Raw genomic sequence first — 19,165 nt, forward strand, 5'->3', positions numbered from 1 at the left:
CAAATATGTAGTCGTTTCAAACGCGGCCATGTAGGAAAACAACTTCCAGGGAAGTGCTGCTACAACAACAGGCGAGTGTTTTTCTTATTTTGTTTTGTATTCTAGCAGACATACTATGGTTAGTGTTATATTTAAAAATAAAATAACACATGAGATATATTTTTAGACGTTGACATTATGGAATGAGACGTTTTTATTAAGGTGAAGTCTTTCAGGGCCGCAGTGTTGTTCGTCCTGTTTAGCCTGCTATCTTAGCTTAGCTTAGCTTAGCTTAGTTTAGCACAGCTCTGCTAATCTAGATCTGTTTAGTGTGTTTTATTACAGTATCGGATAAATGTAACTAATTGTGTTTTTGGTGGATACACAAAAATTAGGTTAATAAACAATTAAAGTTAGACTAGTATCTGTGCAAAGCTGTTCTCAATGCTAATTTATTTGAGCTACAATCATGTAAACTGTATATAAGAATTAAACTACTGAAGGACTGTCAACATGATTAACTGGGACAAAGCAAGTAAATAATGTAAAAATAAATTAAAAGCGAATTGAAAGGCGTCTCAGTAGTTTCTTGATCTTAATTACAAGAGCAATGAACGCCAAAATAATAGTGTCATTTATTAGTAATGATTATATTTGGTTTTGGTAATCTACAAACTTCTCCGTCACTGTTTGTAATTTAATGTCATTGTAACTGTATACAAATCACATTATACGACTTTTAAAATCATGCTTTTTATTGCATATTTTGGTTGGAGTGAGTTTTTTTTAAACATCAAATATTTGCCATGTAAATATGTACTTTATGTACAGTGTCCAATGTTCGGATGGAGTCCTTTTCTAAGAGAAATATCTCTCCTTACATTACATTTACATTTTCAGCATTTAGCAGATGCTTTTATCCAAAGCTACTTACAATACTGTGACAGGATATTGTTTAAGCAATTGAGGGTTAAGGGCCTTGCTCAAGGGCCCAGCAGTGACAACCTGGTAGTGGTGGGGCTTGTACCAGTGACCTTTTGATTACTAGTCCAGTACCTTAAGAGCTAACCAGTACCCTAGGCACTGGTTAGCTCTCCTCAGCCATTCTTTTATTCTTTTCACACAATCATTAATGATGCAGTTCCTGCCTGTCACTTTGAGAAAATCATTACTGTTTTGTTACAGTTTAGGGCACAACTGTATTATTTGACCATATCATAGTGTGAACGGTAGAGACAAGGTTCTCCTGCTAGAGATATGTGACATTTAATATAGGTCTGGACGGTGTGACCAAAAATTTGTATCACGGTATTTTTTAAGATTCTGATGGTTTCACGGTATATCACGGTATGTTTTTTTTTGTATGACTGGGACTTTTTTTTTATGTCTGTGTCTTAACTACATAGAATATAAAAGGTTTTAAAATTACCATGTATGTAATAAAGGTTTTAAGTACTATAAGCTTTGCTTGGCCCCAAAAATTGACACAATATATGATGGAATCAGTACACGTAAAACTGTTGCAGTAAATACAATTTTTATTGTTTATTTAATATTTAAGTATTATACAATTACCCTTAGCTCTCCCTTTAACAAATAAAACAACGTTTGCAAACTCCACCGTACAACTTGACCATCGGTCTGTTGTAGAAAAGTGGACGACTTTATATATCTCCTCTTCCAGTTCGACTCGCATACGAAGATAAATAAAACAAAAATGAAACAAGAAAGACTATGACTTGGAAATATTAATAAATAAATAAAAAACTTCAATGTTCCTGCCATGAATGTAACAAATGTGTTAACATGGCGTTAAACAATAAAATAAACAAACAAACAAACAAATCCTCTTCCAGTTCACTTATAACGTTGGTTTAGCATACCTGGAATTCAGTGTTTTAATTATTGCTCTGAAAGCTTCTCTCTCGACTACCTATAGAGGAATCGTGTGCTTGCTTATGTGGATTGTTACTGCGTTCATAATGTCATTGTTTGTAACAGCCGTGCAATATAAAGTGTTTTAGTCTGTTCTAAACTGCCAACACGCCTCATTTCTTTGGCAGGTTCTTCTGGTGCATATTTGGTCTTCCTCTCTTCATCCTCCATCTGTTTTTGTTTATTTTTTTTCACCATATCAAGGAAGCCTTTTTAATCTGTTAACACTGTCATGCTAACGCTACCTGGCTAACTCGTGAGCTGTATCTAATCTGCACGGCGCTCCATAGCACTTTTAGCAGCAAACAATATTATATGATTTGCGTCCTATTGAAGCCTACAACTGTTGTATTGACTATTCTACGGTTTGCATGCCACCCAGCACTAATCTCAACGTATTATAGTGTGAACTGTAGAGACTTTAGAGGTTCTCCTGCGAGACACGTATGTGTCATTTAGTAGAATACATCATATTGCTATCATGCATTAAAGTTGTGAACATGACCAATTTTACCACCCAGAAAATCCACGTGAAAGAAAATAATACATTTTATAATGAATTTCTAAAACGTTTATTTTGTGGCAGTTGTAGCCTAGTGGTTAAGGTACTGGACTAGTAATAAAAAGGTCGCTGGTTTAAGCCCCACCACTGCCAGGTTGCCACTGTTGGGCCCTTGAGCAAGACCCTTAAACCTCAATTGCTTAGACAATATACTGTCACAGTGCTGTAAGTCGCTTTGGATAAAAGAGTCTGCTAAATGCCATAAATATATGTATGTAATGTATTTTTATTTCCTACACACAGACTTAGACACACAGCTGATATAAAAGGTCTGCACACATGCTAAAATGGCAAAAGTTTTTTTTAATTATATATGCAGTGGATATAAAAACTGTACACACCCCTGTTAAAATCACCAAAGGTTAGGACCAAGATTGATCATTTCAAAACTTTTTCCACCTTTAATGTGGCATATAATCTGTGCAATTCAATTGAAAATCAAACAGAAATATTTTAGGGGTAAATAAAATAAAAACTAAAATAATGTGATTACATTATACAGACACCCTTAAACTAACACATTGTTGAAGCACCTTTTGTTGTTAAGACAGCATTCAGTCTTTTTGGATAAGAATCTATCAGCATGGCACATCTTGACTTGTCCACTCTTCCTTGCCAAAGCTCTCGAAGTCTGTCAGATTGTAAGGACATCTCCAGTGCACAGCCCTCTTCATGTCACTCCCCAGATTTTCAGTTGGACAGGTCTGAGCTCTGGCTGGGCCTTTGATCTTCTTTTGTTGATGTCGAGGTTTGCTTTGGGTCATTGTTGTGCTGAAAGGTGAAATTCCTCTTCATCTTCAGATTTTTTTAATATAATAAAATAAATATTGGGGTCATATTGGGGTTTTGACAAATAGAATTCTTTTTGTTTCCCCTGAATAACTTTAGTTTTCACCTTGCAACTTTTCCATCAATACCAATTTTGCCTTTTGTCTTTCTCATCATGAAAGCTGACGTTTTCTGAATGGATCATGGTGTTTAGTTCTTTAGTAGTTTGTTTGTGACTTCCGGAGTGGCAACCACATTGGGAGGTGGTCAAGTATGCAGACACCGCATTTGTAGTGTAAACGTTAACATGTCCCAAATGTGCCTTAGGACCCACTGTCCTGCAGATTTGTAATTTTCTTACTATGCCTTTCTTACTATAAATCTTTTAGTGACCACCTGGGTGGGTCTTTGATTACTAATGCTAGTTATTGTATTCGGAGTCAGTGATCTCACTGTGCTTTTGCTTGCAGTATGGTGTGCTGCATGTTAAGACCTGCTGCTTTTGTCCTACTTCACAAGGCTGGTTTTTATTTAGTTCAGATTTAGATTCGGGACTGGCAGTACAATTTTATTTGGTTAATTGAGTATTTTTTACTCAGGACAAGTGAAACTACTTTATATTTAGGCACGCTTTTGTATGTTCATATCAAATATCTGAAACAAATTAGTGTGATATTGTTCTGTTCGGTTTTTTCTGGAATCACACGGTGCAATTTAGTAACACACCCTGGACAGAATGCGAATCCATCACAGGGTTTCTGCCACCCCTCTTTCAGCCAATCATATCTGTATGTAGACACCTGCATGGCCAATAGCACCACTGGGGATCTGAACCTTGGATCCCAGTGGCAGTGGGCTAGTGCAGTTTATCACAGCACCACCCAAATGTGTCTGTTAACTAACAAATCATAATGAATACAGATGCAGTGGGTGTATTAAAGCTCCTTCTGACAACATTAACGTGGTTATTATTGGAAAATTACACATACTGTATATACATACATATATATACACCTATATGTATATGGGATGTATATACAGTGTATATCACATTTCTGCAGATATTTAAGTATATCTTTTCATGGGACAACACTGACAAAATGACACTTTGACACAATGAAAAGTAGTCTGTGTGCAGCTTATATAACAGTGTAAATTTATTCTTCCCTCAAAATAACTCAATATACAGCCATTAATGTCTAAACCACTGGCAACAAAAGTGAGTACACCCCTAAGAGACTACACCCCTAAATGTCCAAATTGAGCACTGCTTGTCATTTTCTCTCCAAAATGTCATGTGATTTGTTAGTGTTACTAGGTCTCAGGTGTGCATAGGGAGCAGGTGTGTTCAATTTAGTAGTACAGCTCTCACACGCTCTCATACTGGTCACTGAAAGTTCCAACATGGCACCTCATGGCAAAGAACTCTCTGAGGATCTTAAAAGACGAATTGTTGCGCTACATGAAGATGGCCAAGGCTACAAGAAGATTAACAACACCCTGAAACTGAGCTGCAGCACAGTGGCCAAAATCATCCAGCGTTTTAAAAGAGCAGGGTCCACTCAGAACAGACTCGCGTTGGTCGTCCAAAGAAGCTGAGTGCACGTGCTCAGCGTCACATCCAACTGCTGTCTTTGAAAGATAGGCGCAGGAGTGCTGTCAGCATTGCTGCAGAGATTGAAAAGGTGGGGGGTCAGCCTGTCAGTGCTCAGACCATACGCCGCACACTACATCAAATTGGTCTGCATGGCTGTCACCCCAGAAGGAAGCCTCTTCTGAAGTCTCTACACAAGAAAGCCCACAAACAGTTTGCTGAAGACATGTCAACAAAGGACATGGATTACTGGAACCATGTCCTATGGTCTGATGAGACCAAGATTCATTTGTTTGGTTCAGATGGTCTCAAGCATGTGTGGCGGCAATCAGGTGAGGAGTACAAAGATAAGTGTGTCATGCCTACAGTCAAGCATGGTGGTGGGAATGCCATGGTCTGGGGCTGCATGAGTGCAGCAGGTGTTGGGGAGTTACATTTCATTGAGGGACACATGAACTCCAATATGTACTGTGAAATACTGAAGCAGAGCATGATCCCCTCCCTCCGGAAACTGGGTCGCAGGGCAGTGTTCCAGCATGATAATGACCCCAAACACACCTCTAAGATGACCACTGCTTTATTGAAGAGGCTGAGGGTAAAGGTGATGGACTGGCCAAGCATGTCTCCAGACCTAAACCCAATAGAACATCTTTGGGGCATCCTCAAGCGGAAGGTGGAGGAGCGCAAAGTCTCGAATATCCGCCAGCTCCGTGATGTCGTCATGGAGGAGTGGAAAAGCATTCCAGTGGCAACCTGTGAAGCTCTGGTAAACTCCATGCCCAGGAGAGTTAAGGCAGTTCTGGGAAATAATGGTGGCCACACAAAATATTGACACTTCAGGAACTTTCACTAAGGGGTGTATTCACTTTTGTTGCCGGTGGTTTAGACATTAATGGCTGTATATTGAGTTATTTTGAGGAAAGAATAAATTTACACTGTTATATAAGCTGCACACAGACTACTTTTCATTGTGTCAAAGTATCATTTTGTCAGTGTTGTCCCATGAAAAGATATACTTTAATATCTGCAGAAATGTGAGGGGTGTACTCACTTTTGTGATACACTGTATATATATGTATGTATGTACGTACGTACGTACGTACGTACGTACGTACGTACATACATATACATATATACATACCATATACATATAGGTGTATATATATGTATGTATATACAGTATGTATATATGTGTGCATGTATTTGCATGTGTACATGAGTATATATGTGTATGTATATGCACATGTGTATGTATATGGGTGTATATGTGTATGTATATATATGGCTATATTGGCCTCATTGTGCAATATTGTCACGTCACTTTACTATTTAATAATTTAATTACTATTCAATTTTTACACTAGCAATATACCTCATGCATCATTACAGTTACCAGTTATTCATTTTATGTTAATCACAAGAAAGACTCGGTTCTATTTTTACTTTTCTGTTTGCTTTAGTTTTGTTTTGTACTGTTAATTATTTGTTATGCTACTGGGGCTTTAATTTCCGTCGGGATCAATAAAGTGTCTGTCTGTCTGTCTGTCTGTGTCTGTCTGTCTGTCTGTCTGTCTGTCTGTCTATCTATCTATCTATCTATCTATCTATCTATCTATCTATCTATCTATCTATCTATCTATCTATCTATCTATCTATCTATCTATCTATCTATCTATCTATCTTAAACGACTACATTAAAAATAAATGCTAACTTAAATGGAACACACAGACAAACAATAAACTACATGAGATTCACCCCAACATCAGGAATTGACCAAAAATACATTATGGAAAACGTACAGAACAAGTTATTTACACTAGATGGTAACACTAGTACTAGGGCCAGTGATAGCTCAGTGGTTAAGGTACTGGACTAGTAAGCAGAAGGTTGCCGGTTCAAGCCCCGCCACCACCAAGTTGCCACTGTTGGGTCCCTGAGCAAGGCCTTTAACCCTCAATTGCTCATCGTGTTCAGCTCATTGTGTAAGTCGCTTTGGATAAAAGCATCTGCTAAATGCTGAAAATGTAAATGTAGAACACCCCAGACAGTGACTTCTTTGTTTATTATTAACATTCCTAATTTTAATTAATTTAATGTAATGAATCAAGTTGTCATGCTAATAGCCTTATGTTTACTTGTGCTACTTGTGTGTTTGCAGGTGGCGTTTTGTCTCTCGTGTATGTGTGATTGTGTGTGAGAGTGTCAGGCCTACTCTGCACTATGGAGCAGTGTGCATGTGTGGAGAGGGAACTGGAAAAGGTCCTGCACAGATTTGTGACCTACGGACTCCAGTCAGAGGAGCGTCTGGATGAGCTGCTGAGGAAAGTGTGTGAGCTGCGCAGCCAGCTTGTTAACTTTGGTAAGGACAGGGGAACAGGGATTTAGGAGCAATGTGGATTACACCATTACACTATGCTTTAATTTGTTTTATTTTTAAACAATTTCTGTCAGTGTACATTTACATTATTAAGTGAATTGTTAATGTCCATGCACTTATGATCAATTTTCATACATATAAAATTATTTGGAGTTGCTTTTACACTGAGTAACTCATCTTAAAGACAGTGAGGGGCTCATTCAGCAATGTCACTTTCCAAATCCTTTAGAGGTATTTTACTTTGGGGGTATCAGTAAACAAATAAAAATATAGCTCATGCTAGTACGAGACATTTATGCCTGGAATTTATGCCAGTCCTGGAATTGTAATTATTTCTGTTATGTCAGAAATGTAAGTTCTTTTCCAAATTTATTGTGGGTCTATAGAAAAGTAACTCAAGGAATCTTCTGGTGTATTAGCCCACCACCGCTGAGATCTGGGTTCGAATTTCAGTGGTCTTATCGGCCGCCCAGACGTCTACACAGACATGAATGCCTATGTCTGAGGTCGGAAGGGGCGGTGGGTAAACTCTTATGATAGATCCAGAGGTTTCCCAGTGAACCAGCCCTCACCAGGATGAAGTGGTTTCTGGTGTCACAGCTGCATTTTTCACCAATTTCCCTCCCAATGTAGTCGTATCCAAGTACCCGACTGCATTACGCTTCCTCTCTACTGATGTTGACCTCCACTCTGACTGAGGAGAGCCGTGACTGACACACGCCCCCTCCAACATGTGTGCAGTAGCCAACTGCATCTCTTCACCTGCATGAGGCGAGTTCATATGTGGATCAGCTTTGTGTATGGAGAGACACACCCTGATCCTCATTATCCCTCGACTCGACGGCGCCATCAATGAGCCAGCAGAGGTCATAATTGCATCAGTTATGTGGTCCGGGTGGCAGAGCTGAGATCCGAATCGACGAGTTTGAGATGTCAGCTCTGGTGTGCTAGTGTGTTTTACTGCTGCACCACCTGAGCGTCTTGTGGTAATTAAAAAAAATTTTAGCCAAAATATTTGATAGGACACAATGTTACTGAGGTTACTGATTGCTATTGTTACTCTACATCACCACCTATAAGCACTGGGCACAGAATTCACCCTGGGCAGACACCCCACTTACATCTTGGTACACTTTGGAGTAACTAATCCACCTTCTGTGAGCTGCTTTGTAATAGGGATATGTGTATTACTTAACCGGTCGGATCTGAAATGATCTGCACTAGACAGTAGAGAAGAAAGTTCATGACTATAGATGAATTGTAATTTGGCACCATTAATAGCCAGGTCTGGCAGATCCTTTGGCTAAGCGGATATAATGTGGCCGCCATCCTGGTTTAGTTTGATGAAACGAAATCTTAAATTAGATATTGTCAATTTGTGATTAGGACAGCTGCTCAGGACAGTTGTGCAGCGGTCTAACATGCACACCACTGTAGAGAGTTACCGCACTGGTCAGGCATTCACACAGACACAAATGGTTGTGTCTGTGGGAGGGAAGGTTGCATTGCGTCTCTTCTCACTGCCGCTGCAATCTAGGCCTGGTCTGGGTGCCTGTGACGAGAAGCGGCCTCGTGTTGGAGGGTGATCAGGCTCTCTTTTATCAGATAAGGGGCTGTGCAAGAAAAAAATGTGATTAGAACAGAATGAAGCTGGTGTAAATGAAATGATAAAAACAACATAAGGATAACATTGCAAGCCTTGACAGAAAGCTGGGTGCTAGTCCTGAACAGTTTTAAGGCGTTTTAGTGAATAAACTCGAAAAAAAAACATCAGTTCTGTACCCACCAACACCTACAACAAACCAATAAGTCTTTTTTGTTGATGAATCCCAAAATGTCCTTTTGAACTTGCATCAGATAGTCGTAGATGCCTACGAAGGAAAAGTGCTTTGTTTCATGTTGGGAAGGCAATACAGCCCACTTATTTAGTCATGTTTAGCTTTCTGATCCCTCGAACTGCTTGCCCACACAACTGATTGCCACTGGTTTATATAACTTCAGATTTACGCAGATGAGTCACAGATGTTTCAGTTTCATGTTTTCATGTTTTTATCCACTCTCAGGTGTGCAGGATGCAGATTTGTCTGTGCTCACGCAGACGATGACACAATGCTGTAAGGAAATCAAGGAGACCGTGCAGATGCTCGCCTCCCGACACAAGGACATCCACGGCAGCGTCTCCAAAGTGGGCAAAGCTATTGACCGAGTGAGTGGCACACCCTTTACTGAATCTTTTTTTGGGGTTGGGGGAGGGGTTCAATTTCCCATGCCTATTGATACTGTTGTGTGCCCACTCTGCCACGTGCAGTTATAACCAGTGAGCAGTGAGGGCTTACACAGAGCTTTATCACATACAGAGTCACGCTAATGTCAATGCAAGTAGCGCCTCAGTTAGTGATGGGTTTGTAGTATGCAACGGCAGATAAGAGAAACTCTTGGACTGGTCTGGCCTGGTCAGACTTACTCTAGTTCATCAGACCTTTCATGCTATTTTCCCTAAACTTCTCATCACCTTTGTCACGTTTTAACCAGACATTAGGGCGGCACGGTGGCTCAGTGGGTAGCACTGTCGCCTCATAGCAAGAAGGTCTTGAGTTCGATCCCCAGGTGGAGCGAGTCCTTTCTGTGTGGAGTTTGCATGTTCTACCCGTCCGAGTCTGTGTGAGTTTTCTACCACAATCCAAAGACGTGCAAGTCCTGTGATGAATTGAAGAATTGGAGATACTGATGAAGTGTAAAACATGACGTTAAATCCTAATAAATAAATAAATTAACTAGACATTAAATGTCGCTGTATCAGCAGCAGGGAGGTGACTCTCCATCCAGCCTTTTCTCCCTCAAACACAGTTAATTGTCCTAAAACTGCATAAAAACAGTTCTAGCTAAAATACTGGACTAGTAATCCAAAGGCTGTCGGTTCAAGCCCCACCACTGCCAGGTTAGCTTGCCCAGATTTGCTAAGATTGTATTCAGTCACAATTTTAAGTTGCTTTTGATTATTACATTTGCTACATGCCAACAAATGAATGCCCTTTATCATACTTGAAGCATTTGACCACTAAACGCAGACACATCTTCAGTGTTTGTTGTAAATAGATGAGTTAAGGGCGCCCAGGTGGCGCAGCGGGCCCGATATTCCGCTAGCACACCAGCCCTGGGATTCTGAACACCCCGGTTCGAATCTCAGCTCTGCTACTGATCGTCTGGGCACCATCTAGAGGGCACAACTGGCAGTGCCTGCAGCTGAAAAATAGGCCACTGAGTCTGCTGTGTGGGAAATGGCCAGAATTTAGCAGACTGAGGTGCCTGTGGAGAAGTGAATAAGCCTAAAAAGAAGGGGTTGAAGGACTGCGCATATGTCAGAAAGGGTGTGGAACAGGCAACTATACCCTCCTCAAACGTGATCGGGATCCCCAGCATTGGAAGGCAAATTGGCTATGCTGAATCGAGAGAAAAAGGGAGAAATGCATAAATAATTAGAAATAAATGAGTTAAAACGAGTTAAATTATTAAGGGGTTGTGGAGGTCGTCACACTTGTAAGAACCCGTCGCTGCATCTGAACTGAGCATTTTGCGTACAAGTGAGCATTAAGTGTATAATGAGACTTTGTGCTTTATAGAACTTTGATGCTGAGGTGAGTGCAGTGGTTGCTGAGACTGTGTGGGAGTCTCCCGAAAAGCAGAGGAACCTCAGTGAGACCATCGTGGAACACTTGTATCGCCAAGGCATGCTGAGTGTCGCTGAAGACCTCTGTCAGGTACACTATTTATTTATTTGTTTAAAATAACTTTCTCAGGAGAGAATGTCGCAGCATAAATTTCACACACTAAACTACAATTTGTGCATTTTCACATTCGGTTCTTGGTGGAGAAATGCAACAGACCCTTGAGCTCTTTTTCATTTAGCTTGTTTTTGTGTTTGCTTCTCTCACGGCAGGAGTCTGGGGTCGTCATCGACATGAGCATGAAGCAGCCGTTTTTGGAGCTCAACCGCATACTTGAGGCTTTAAGGATGCAAGACCTTGGACCAGCGCTAGAGTATGTATTCTTATCACTATCAAAAATGACTTAGGGTGCATTCACATGAGAAGTGTTTTGTGCTTCGCTCACTGCGAGCCTCTGCGCAAACTGCTGCTTTGTTCAGCTTGTGCGGTGTGGTAAACCGTCATCAAAGTGTGAATATGGGACGAATCTGCATTTGTATGAAATAACCATCAAATCCACTCTGAAAGCATCCACATGCATATATGTTTTGATGTATTTTTGCCTGTTTCACTTTTAAACCTGTGTTATAGCTCGGGGTTCTGAGAAATTTTGGGAATCAGCTCTTCCAAGAGTCTAAAACGTGTATCGTTAAAAAAAGCTTAACATGGTTTAATGTATTAAAAGAATAACACAGGAACACTAAACCTGTCTTAATTATTACTGCTCATAAGTTCTATCCACTAATGAAATTCCTTGCTCCTTGTTTTAGTACAATAAGTCACGTTAAGTTTTGCTCACGTTAAGCATTGTTCGTGCTGCCTGACACACTTTTACCATATCATATCAAACAGTTTGTCTCACTGGAGGCGCTTTGAGCACAAAAATCATGAGCTCAGCGTGGCAAAAGTGTGTGGTGTGTCCTGCTCAGGAAAGCGCAGTGGAAAGCTAAGCAGCGCCGCCACACTCCATAGGAAATAAGGGCACAGCCGCTGATAAGCTGCACCCTTATTCAGGTCCAATGCGCTAGCCCACCACCACTTAGATCTTGAGCTTTTGAGTTTGAATCACAGCTGTGCTATCAATCTGACCAGTCAGGCACAATTGTTCTTAAGTTCTGCTGCAAATGCGACCTCTGCTGGGCTGGTCAAGGCACTTGCATGAGGAGTAAATGGCTCACAGAGCACCATAGAGTGACTCTCTGTATTCGATCCAGCTCTGTAAGACTTTACCTCTGGCAGCTGAAAATAGGCAGCGGGAGACTGCATTTGTTTTGGAGGGGGCGTGTGATAGTCCGTGACTCTCCTCGGTCTGAGTGTGGGTGGTGCAAGCAGCAAAGGTTGTTATGATCAGGAATGTGGAAAGAACTAGATTGGAACAAATATTGATTATGCAGAATCCAGATTCCATACCATGGTACAGTTGTTGACTGTTAAAAAAGCTGATGTACACTTATTTAACGGATGCTTTTATTCAAAGTAACTTACAATTGTGACTGAGTACAATTTTGAACAATTGAGTTAAGGACCTTGTTCGGGGCCCAACAGTGGCAACTTGGTGGTAGTAATGGGACTTGAACCAGCAACCTTATGATTACTAGTCCAGTACCTTAACCTCTTAACCACAGCAATTGGTCATTTTATTTTAATGTATTGTATTATTCTCTTTGTTAGATGGGCTGTGACAAACCGACAGAGGCTGCTGGATCTGAACAGCACTCTGGAGTTCAAGCTGCACCGGCTCTACTTCATCAGCCTACTCAATGGGGGTGTAGAGAACCAGCTGGAGGCGCTGCACTATGCCCGACACTTCCAGCCCTTCGCTGCCCAGCATCAGAGAGGTGAGACAGATTTTAGATCACACCACAGCTTCTCAGCTGACATACTTGCTTCCATAGTTTGATACTGTATTGTACCTAATGACTTCTTGAGTGCTAAATTGCATTGTTTGGTGTGCAGTCATTTATTGTTTATTAATTTTACTAGTCCCTTCATCCTGGCACCACTTCAGGGTGGTCTGGGTGCAAGGAGGGGAACACACAGGGCAGTGGTAGCTCGGTAGTCAAGGTACTAAGCTAGTGATCTGAAGGTGAATCAAGCCTCACCGCTGATACCATAACTGATTAAATCAGTTATATGCCTTTAACTTGTGGTGAAACTTTGGAGAAGGCTATTTTCATTTAAAGACATTTGTTGGCAGGTTTGGTGTGAAGAAACTTCAGTGACCTGCAGTGAGTCTGGACTAATCCCAGCGAACACCTCTGTAATGAATTGGATCATTGATTGCAAGCCTGACCTCACAAATGCTCTTTTTTCATTGACACACTTTCAACTCTTGTGGAAAGCCTTATCAGGAGAATAGAGGCTCTTATAGCTGTAGGTTAGGGGGGGGTTAGAATGGGATTTCTAATAATCCCCTGGTCAGGTGTCCACATGTTTTTGTCTGTCTAGTGTATGACTTGCAAGTTTATGGATATGTGTGTTGTTTGTGTAGATATTCAGGTGTTAATGGGCAGTCTGGTGTACCTGCGTAACGGCATCGGAAACTCGCCCTATCGCAGTCTGCTGGAGACCAACCAGTGGGCCGAGATCTGCAACATATTCACCCGGGATGCCTGCGCTCTGCTCGGCCTGTCCGTCGAGTCTCCTCTCAGCGTCAGGTCAGACAGCATGCCCTCCTGTTCCTTCATACATTCACTTTAAGCATTCACTCATACCAGGAACACACGTCATGCCAGCTTTCGGATTTCAATGCACTTGTTTAGAAATGCCTATGTAAACAGGACCAGTTTAACTGCAACCATTAGACTAAGCGTCAAGCAGTACAATAGGGAAGGTCCAGGATGGCCTGTAGAAATCGAATGTTGGTAAAAGAATGTCTGTAAATAACCAGTACTTGGAACTAGGGATGCATCAATACCATTTTTTCCCAACCGAGTACGAGTACATGTATTTTTGTACTTGCCGATACCTATTTAGAATACCGTTTTTTTTAAACAAAAACACACGTGAGAAGTGACGAGAAGTTTAATGATACCACGTCCAAAAATGCACGTCAACAAGTAGCGAGAGATCAAAGTGTTTGTGCACTGATGTGATGAAATCAAGGAGGAAAAATAAATGAATCTGAGTGGATTTGGCAACACGAATAGCATGGATTGTTCTGTAGTGAGTTGGAGGTTAATAAATAGTTTTTGCAATGTTGGTGTTTTGTTGTTATGTTTTGTAGAGATGTATTCTGATATAAACTATATTATCCCCCTGTCCCACCTGTTTACACTTCTCTCCTGCGTTTCCCCTCACACCGTATCCTGCGTTCTCATTGGCTGTTCGACACCGCACTCATTCCCAGTCGCACATGTCAGATCAGATATCTGACGTGCTAGAAAACTCGATCCGGTCGCCGAGCGAAAATCAGGGCAAAAATCGTGTAGTGTGAACCAGGCATAACGCAGCAACGTGCACTAGGCACACGGTATCGGATGTTTAGTATCGGAGCCTCGTTAATGAGGTTAACGTAAAGTTAATGAGTGCGGTATCGGGCAAATACCCGATACCAGTATCGGTACTCATGCATCTCTACTTGGAACATTAGTCTGTTTTCCAAGGTAGGAAAGAATACCCAAACTGTCACTTCATGCTGTAATTACATTAGTCTAAAACTAATTCCAGGACCTCCAAACACTGCTGTGAATTAAATCCTGCTTGAACTCATTTGTCAAGCAATCTGTACCCCACCATGGGTTTAGACTAGACTCAAGTTAAGGCCCTACCTAATTCACGGACCGTGAAACGAGCCCTTTCCAGTGTAATATGTGACTTGCTGTGAAATTCAAAATGTAAGGTTTGTGTTTAGTGATTTAACATTTTTCATTTGTGTAGCATTCAAGTGCCACATGTGTACTGGTTAATTTGCACTATGAGGCGTCCTAGCAATTTTACGGCAATTCAGTTAGCAATCGGTTAAAAACACGAATCTGATAACTGAGTTTGGAACACACCCAACCAATTCTGTGGACGTGTGGGGGAAGGGGGGGGAGGATGTCGAAACACGGACAAGAATTTTCTTTAACACGACGCCTCGGACCGTCGCTGGATGTTTTATGTTTACATTCAACCGTTAAGGTAATCTGTGCTGTGTATTGTAGCTTCCGTTTATTCTATCATTAAATTTATGAGTGTAATTTTTTATTATTTTTATTTTTTTTTAATTAATTAAATTTTCTCCCCCTTTAGCGCATCCAATTGTTCAATTAGCATCGTGCTTCCTCTCTGTCTATGCCGAACCCTGCCCTGACCGAGGAGATCGGAGCTAACCTGTATCCCCTCCGAAACATGGGCAGCAGCCGGATGCATCTTTGCCACCCGCACATTGATGAGTTTGGCGCCACCTAGCGTTGCGTGCGGAGAGACACACCCTAAGGGCACCCTCCCTCATCTCTGTGCAGGCGCCTCTAATCAGCCGGCAGAGGTCGTAATCGCACTCTGACAGAGAGAGACCCACATCCGGTTCTTTGTCCCGCCCCCCAACTGAGCAACCGGCCAATCGTTGCTCATACAGCCACTCAGCCTCGAACCGGTGAAGCAAAGCTGGATTCGATACGAGGTACTCAGAATCCAGCTCTGGTAGCAGCGCGTCTTTTTACCGCTGCAGCACCAGAGCGGCCGTTTATGAGTGTAATTTATTGACTTCCGTGAAATGTGGCACTTTTCTGTAAAAATCCTTGAAATCTGGGATTTTTTAAAAACAAGGTCCATGAAATTAAGCACATTATTCCATGAATTTAGGAGGGTTCTAAATCGAGTTATTAGAGGTATAATCAACAAACCATTAAGAAGCTTGAAGACCCAAACAGTAGACTGTATATTCTGGAGAAACACTGTCCATGTGGTTGCCAGGAATTGACTTGACGGCACAGAATAGTAATAACAGTAAAAATACCCAAATGTGACGGTCAACATCCAAGTGTATAGTACCAGTATTAATATTTTAATGTGTGTGTGTGTTTCCTCTTGTGCAGTTTTGCGTCTGGTTGCATGGCCCTACCAGTGCTGATGAACATTAAGCAAGTCATTGAGCAGAGGCAGTGCAGTGGTGTCTGGACACACAAAGACGAGCTGCCCGTAAGACACACACACACACACACACCAGCCTTGATGAAAATTATTATAATTGTTTATTATGGATACCTCTCTGCTAACACAAACCATGATATTTAATTGTTCTTTAAGTTCAGATTGTTCTTACTGATGCTACTACTGGGTAGGTACAAGTGCAATTACTTCAACCTTATTACTTTTTAACTCTTGGCAGTTTGAAAACTCTGTTAGTGAAGATTTTCAGTGGGATCTAACACAATGAAGATTGGTTACACTCAAATAAATGTTGAATTAAAAACAAACATCACAAAAGATTGTGGTAGTTTTAGATTTATTGCACTTATGAATGCTGTAATGTATTTCTGACCATATGCCCATACTCCAGAGCACTGCTTTGTTTATACTTCAAGATGTTGATGCCAATATATACACTAACATTTCATAGTTTAATATATCTTTCCTAATAGTTTACAAACCTTGGTATTGGATGAAAATGTATGAATTTATATCAGTGGTGAACACAATGTTTTGCTGTCTGGTGGCATGTGTGTGTGTGTTTAAACCACTTCATCTAGTATTGGGCAGTGGTAGCTCAATGGTTAGGGTTCCTAGAGTAGTAAACACAACACTAAGTTCAGCCAGATCTGTATTACTTTATAGTGAATGTATTTGTTGATTATACTAGCACAGCTATACACAGAATACAGAGAAACCCAATAAATTGCTATTTTCTTTATTAAATAAGAATCTTGCTAATATAAGCTTCTGTCTATTTCTTCAATGCTCGTTCTTGCGTCAAAGAACCTTGATTGGCAAATATTATGTGAATAGAAATGTTGGGCAAGAATGGAATTTGGCTTAAGTATGCTATATTATATTAATAAAATCCATTATAAAAATATAATGCAATGAATTTTATTTTTATTACTCGGTTGGTCCATTGTTTATTCCATTCTAACACTGCACTTAATGGCTTTAAAATGGGTTAACATGGTCTCTCATGAATAATTAGTCTAATCTGACTTGTTGCTGTGAATATTTAAGTTTTTATCAGAATTACTTACTATCATAATTTGGTTTGTGTTTTGTGTGTGTGTGCAGATTGAAATAGACTTGGGGAAGAAGTGCTGGTATCACTCAGTGTTCGCGTGTCCCATTCTGAGGCAACAGACATCAGAGAGTAATCCACCTATGAAGCTTATCTGCGGCCACGTCATCTCAAGAGACGCCCTGAACAAGCTCACCAACGCTGGAAAGTATGTGCATACTCTGATTTATTTTTCTAATCCTAACTGGTTTAGAGTTATTTATGCAGGCAATATGAGAAATTAAACAGATTTTTTTGCACCACACACCAACTTTTTGATCATGGAGCATTTTGCGAGTTAACATAACCTGACAAATGGAACCACGCCTCATCCGAGAACCATCTGATGTTCAGTATTCCTCTGTTGTCACTCACAAATGCCTGCAACCAGTGACAGTATCTGACTCTTTTCTCTATTTCGCTTGCTTAGAGCTTCTAAACGACAGTGACACGATATGACTGCAACTTTTTGCAGCTCTCTGACATGTTGAATAACTGATGCAGGGGCATCCCGGCTTGTTCGACGCTCCATATACTGAGGAGCACAGTGCGTGTTGTCTCTTTTAGATTGCTTCGTCCTAGCGAGAGTTATTACAGGATATTTGGGGCCTTTTTCGAGTGAATCTCCCCGTAGTAAAAATAAGTTATTTCACTTTAATGCCTAAAACTAAAATAAAATGGGGGGAGGGACCCAAACTAATAAAAATGGTAAAACGTTACACCTGCTACTAATGCTGCTTTCCTGTTCCTCAGGTTGAAGTGTCCCTACTGTCCGATGGAGCAAAACCCTTCGGATGCAAAGCAGATCTACTTCTGATTTCCTGGAGCGGAGCAGATTAACACAGCGACGTCTCCTCGACATGTTGGAGTCTCCTCGGACTGAGTTGGAACGATCCGCATTTACGGCCTTCTGCGGCGGCTCGGACCGCGGAGCCACCACTCCCCCTCCCGAGCTTTTAGTTGGCACAGGCCGGTGGTCAGGGCAACCCACACCTGTAGATATGAGTCAGTTATGTGAATGTCAAGAAGACAGATCTCCATGGATTGTTCACTCATATGTACTCATGTAAAACTCAGACGTTTAGACCTGTGTGTGGTTTTTTCATGATTAATGTTTTTATTTTTATTTTTTTCTGAGTACTTTTCGGTTGTTTTTTTTCTTTTTACCCTCCATAAGGAGAGTGGGCTGTGTGCTTGTAAACAGGTGTGACCTCTTACATTGTCTGTTTTCACGGCTGCTTATAACAAGATATTTAAACGACTATATGTAGAGCCTGTGTACATGACAGAAAGGCTTTACAGCAAACGTATATTCAGAAACGTATTAAATAAGACCTTGAGGTTTTTTTTTTTGGTGGATGGATTGTTGGTGAAGACGGCCGTCTGCTTAGACAGGATGTTGAATGTAGACAAACGGCAGCGCTCGTTATCAAAGTCTAACGATAATAAAATCATAATTAGACTGGCAGATTTTTGATCAGCGTATCTGTCTGATAAATCGTTGGAGATGTAAAATAAGCAGATTATCTTGAGCATTTTGATCTGACCTCTCTGATTCATCAGATGACCTGATGTGTGTACTGGTTTGTGTATATATTTAAGAAATATTTAAAAGAGAAAAAAAATGTTCCTGCTGTGAACTGTCTCTTTATTTTTCATTTGATGGAAATATCGAGTGTAGGTGAAAATCCTAGAGCCTTAAATGTATTGACATGTTATAAAGGAACTACAAATGCAGGTTGGCTATTTTAACTCGGTTTTTCAGTATTTTCGTGTTGAGTAGCCGACTGCATCTTTTCACCTGCACGAGGCGAGTTCATATGCGGATCAGCTTTGTGTACGACGAGCCACACCCTGATCAACGCATTATTCCTCGTCTCTGTGCAGGTGCCATCAACCAGACAGATGGCAGAGCTGAGTTTCGAACCGACGAGTTCGAAATATCAGCTCTGGTGTGCTAGTGTGTTTTTATCGCTGCGCCACCTGAGCGACATTTTTCAGTTTTTTTTTGTAGGAAACATAACATTTACCTTTTAATATTGGTATAGGGTGTCCATTTTT

At 40.9% G+C, this 19,165-nt stretch overlaps 1 protein-coding gene across 1 annotated transcript; it reads left to right on the forward strand.

Moving 5' to 3' along the window:
• Nucleotides 1–7,000: 7,000 nt before the first annotated feature.
• rmnd5b (required for meiotic nuclear division 5 homolog B) lies at nucleotides 7,001–18,733 on the forward strand. Its single transcript, XM_063000239.1, has 9 exons — nucleotides 7,001–7,198; nucleotides 9,280–9,422; nucleotides 10,837–10,974; nucleotides 11,154–11,254; nucleotides 12,592–12,758; nucleotides 13,412–13,577; nucleotides 15,939–16,041; nucleotides 17,119–17,273; nucleotides 17,858–18,733. The coding sequence occupies exons 1-9, from the start codon at nucleotides 7,060–7,062 to the stop codon at nucleotides 17,919–17,921; spliced, it is 1,176 nt and encodes a 391-aa protein (XP_062856309.1). The 5' UTR covers nucleotides 7,001–7,059; the 3' UTR covers nucleotides 17,922–18,733.
• Nucleotides 18,734–19,165: the final 432 nt, after the last annotated feature.

The sequence above is a fragment of the Trichomycterus rosablanca genome, chromosome 1 (assembly GCF_030014385.1).
Source record: "Trichomycterus rosablanca isolate fTriRos1 chromosome 1, fTriRos1.hap1, whole genome shotgun sequence".
Classification (NCBI taxonomy): Eukaryota; Metazoa; Chordata; class Actinopteri; order Siluriformes; family Trichomycteridae; genus Trichomycterus; species Trichomycterus rosablanca.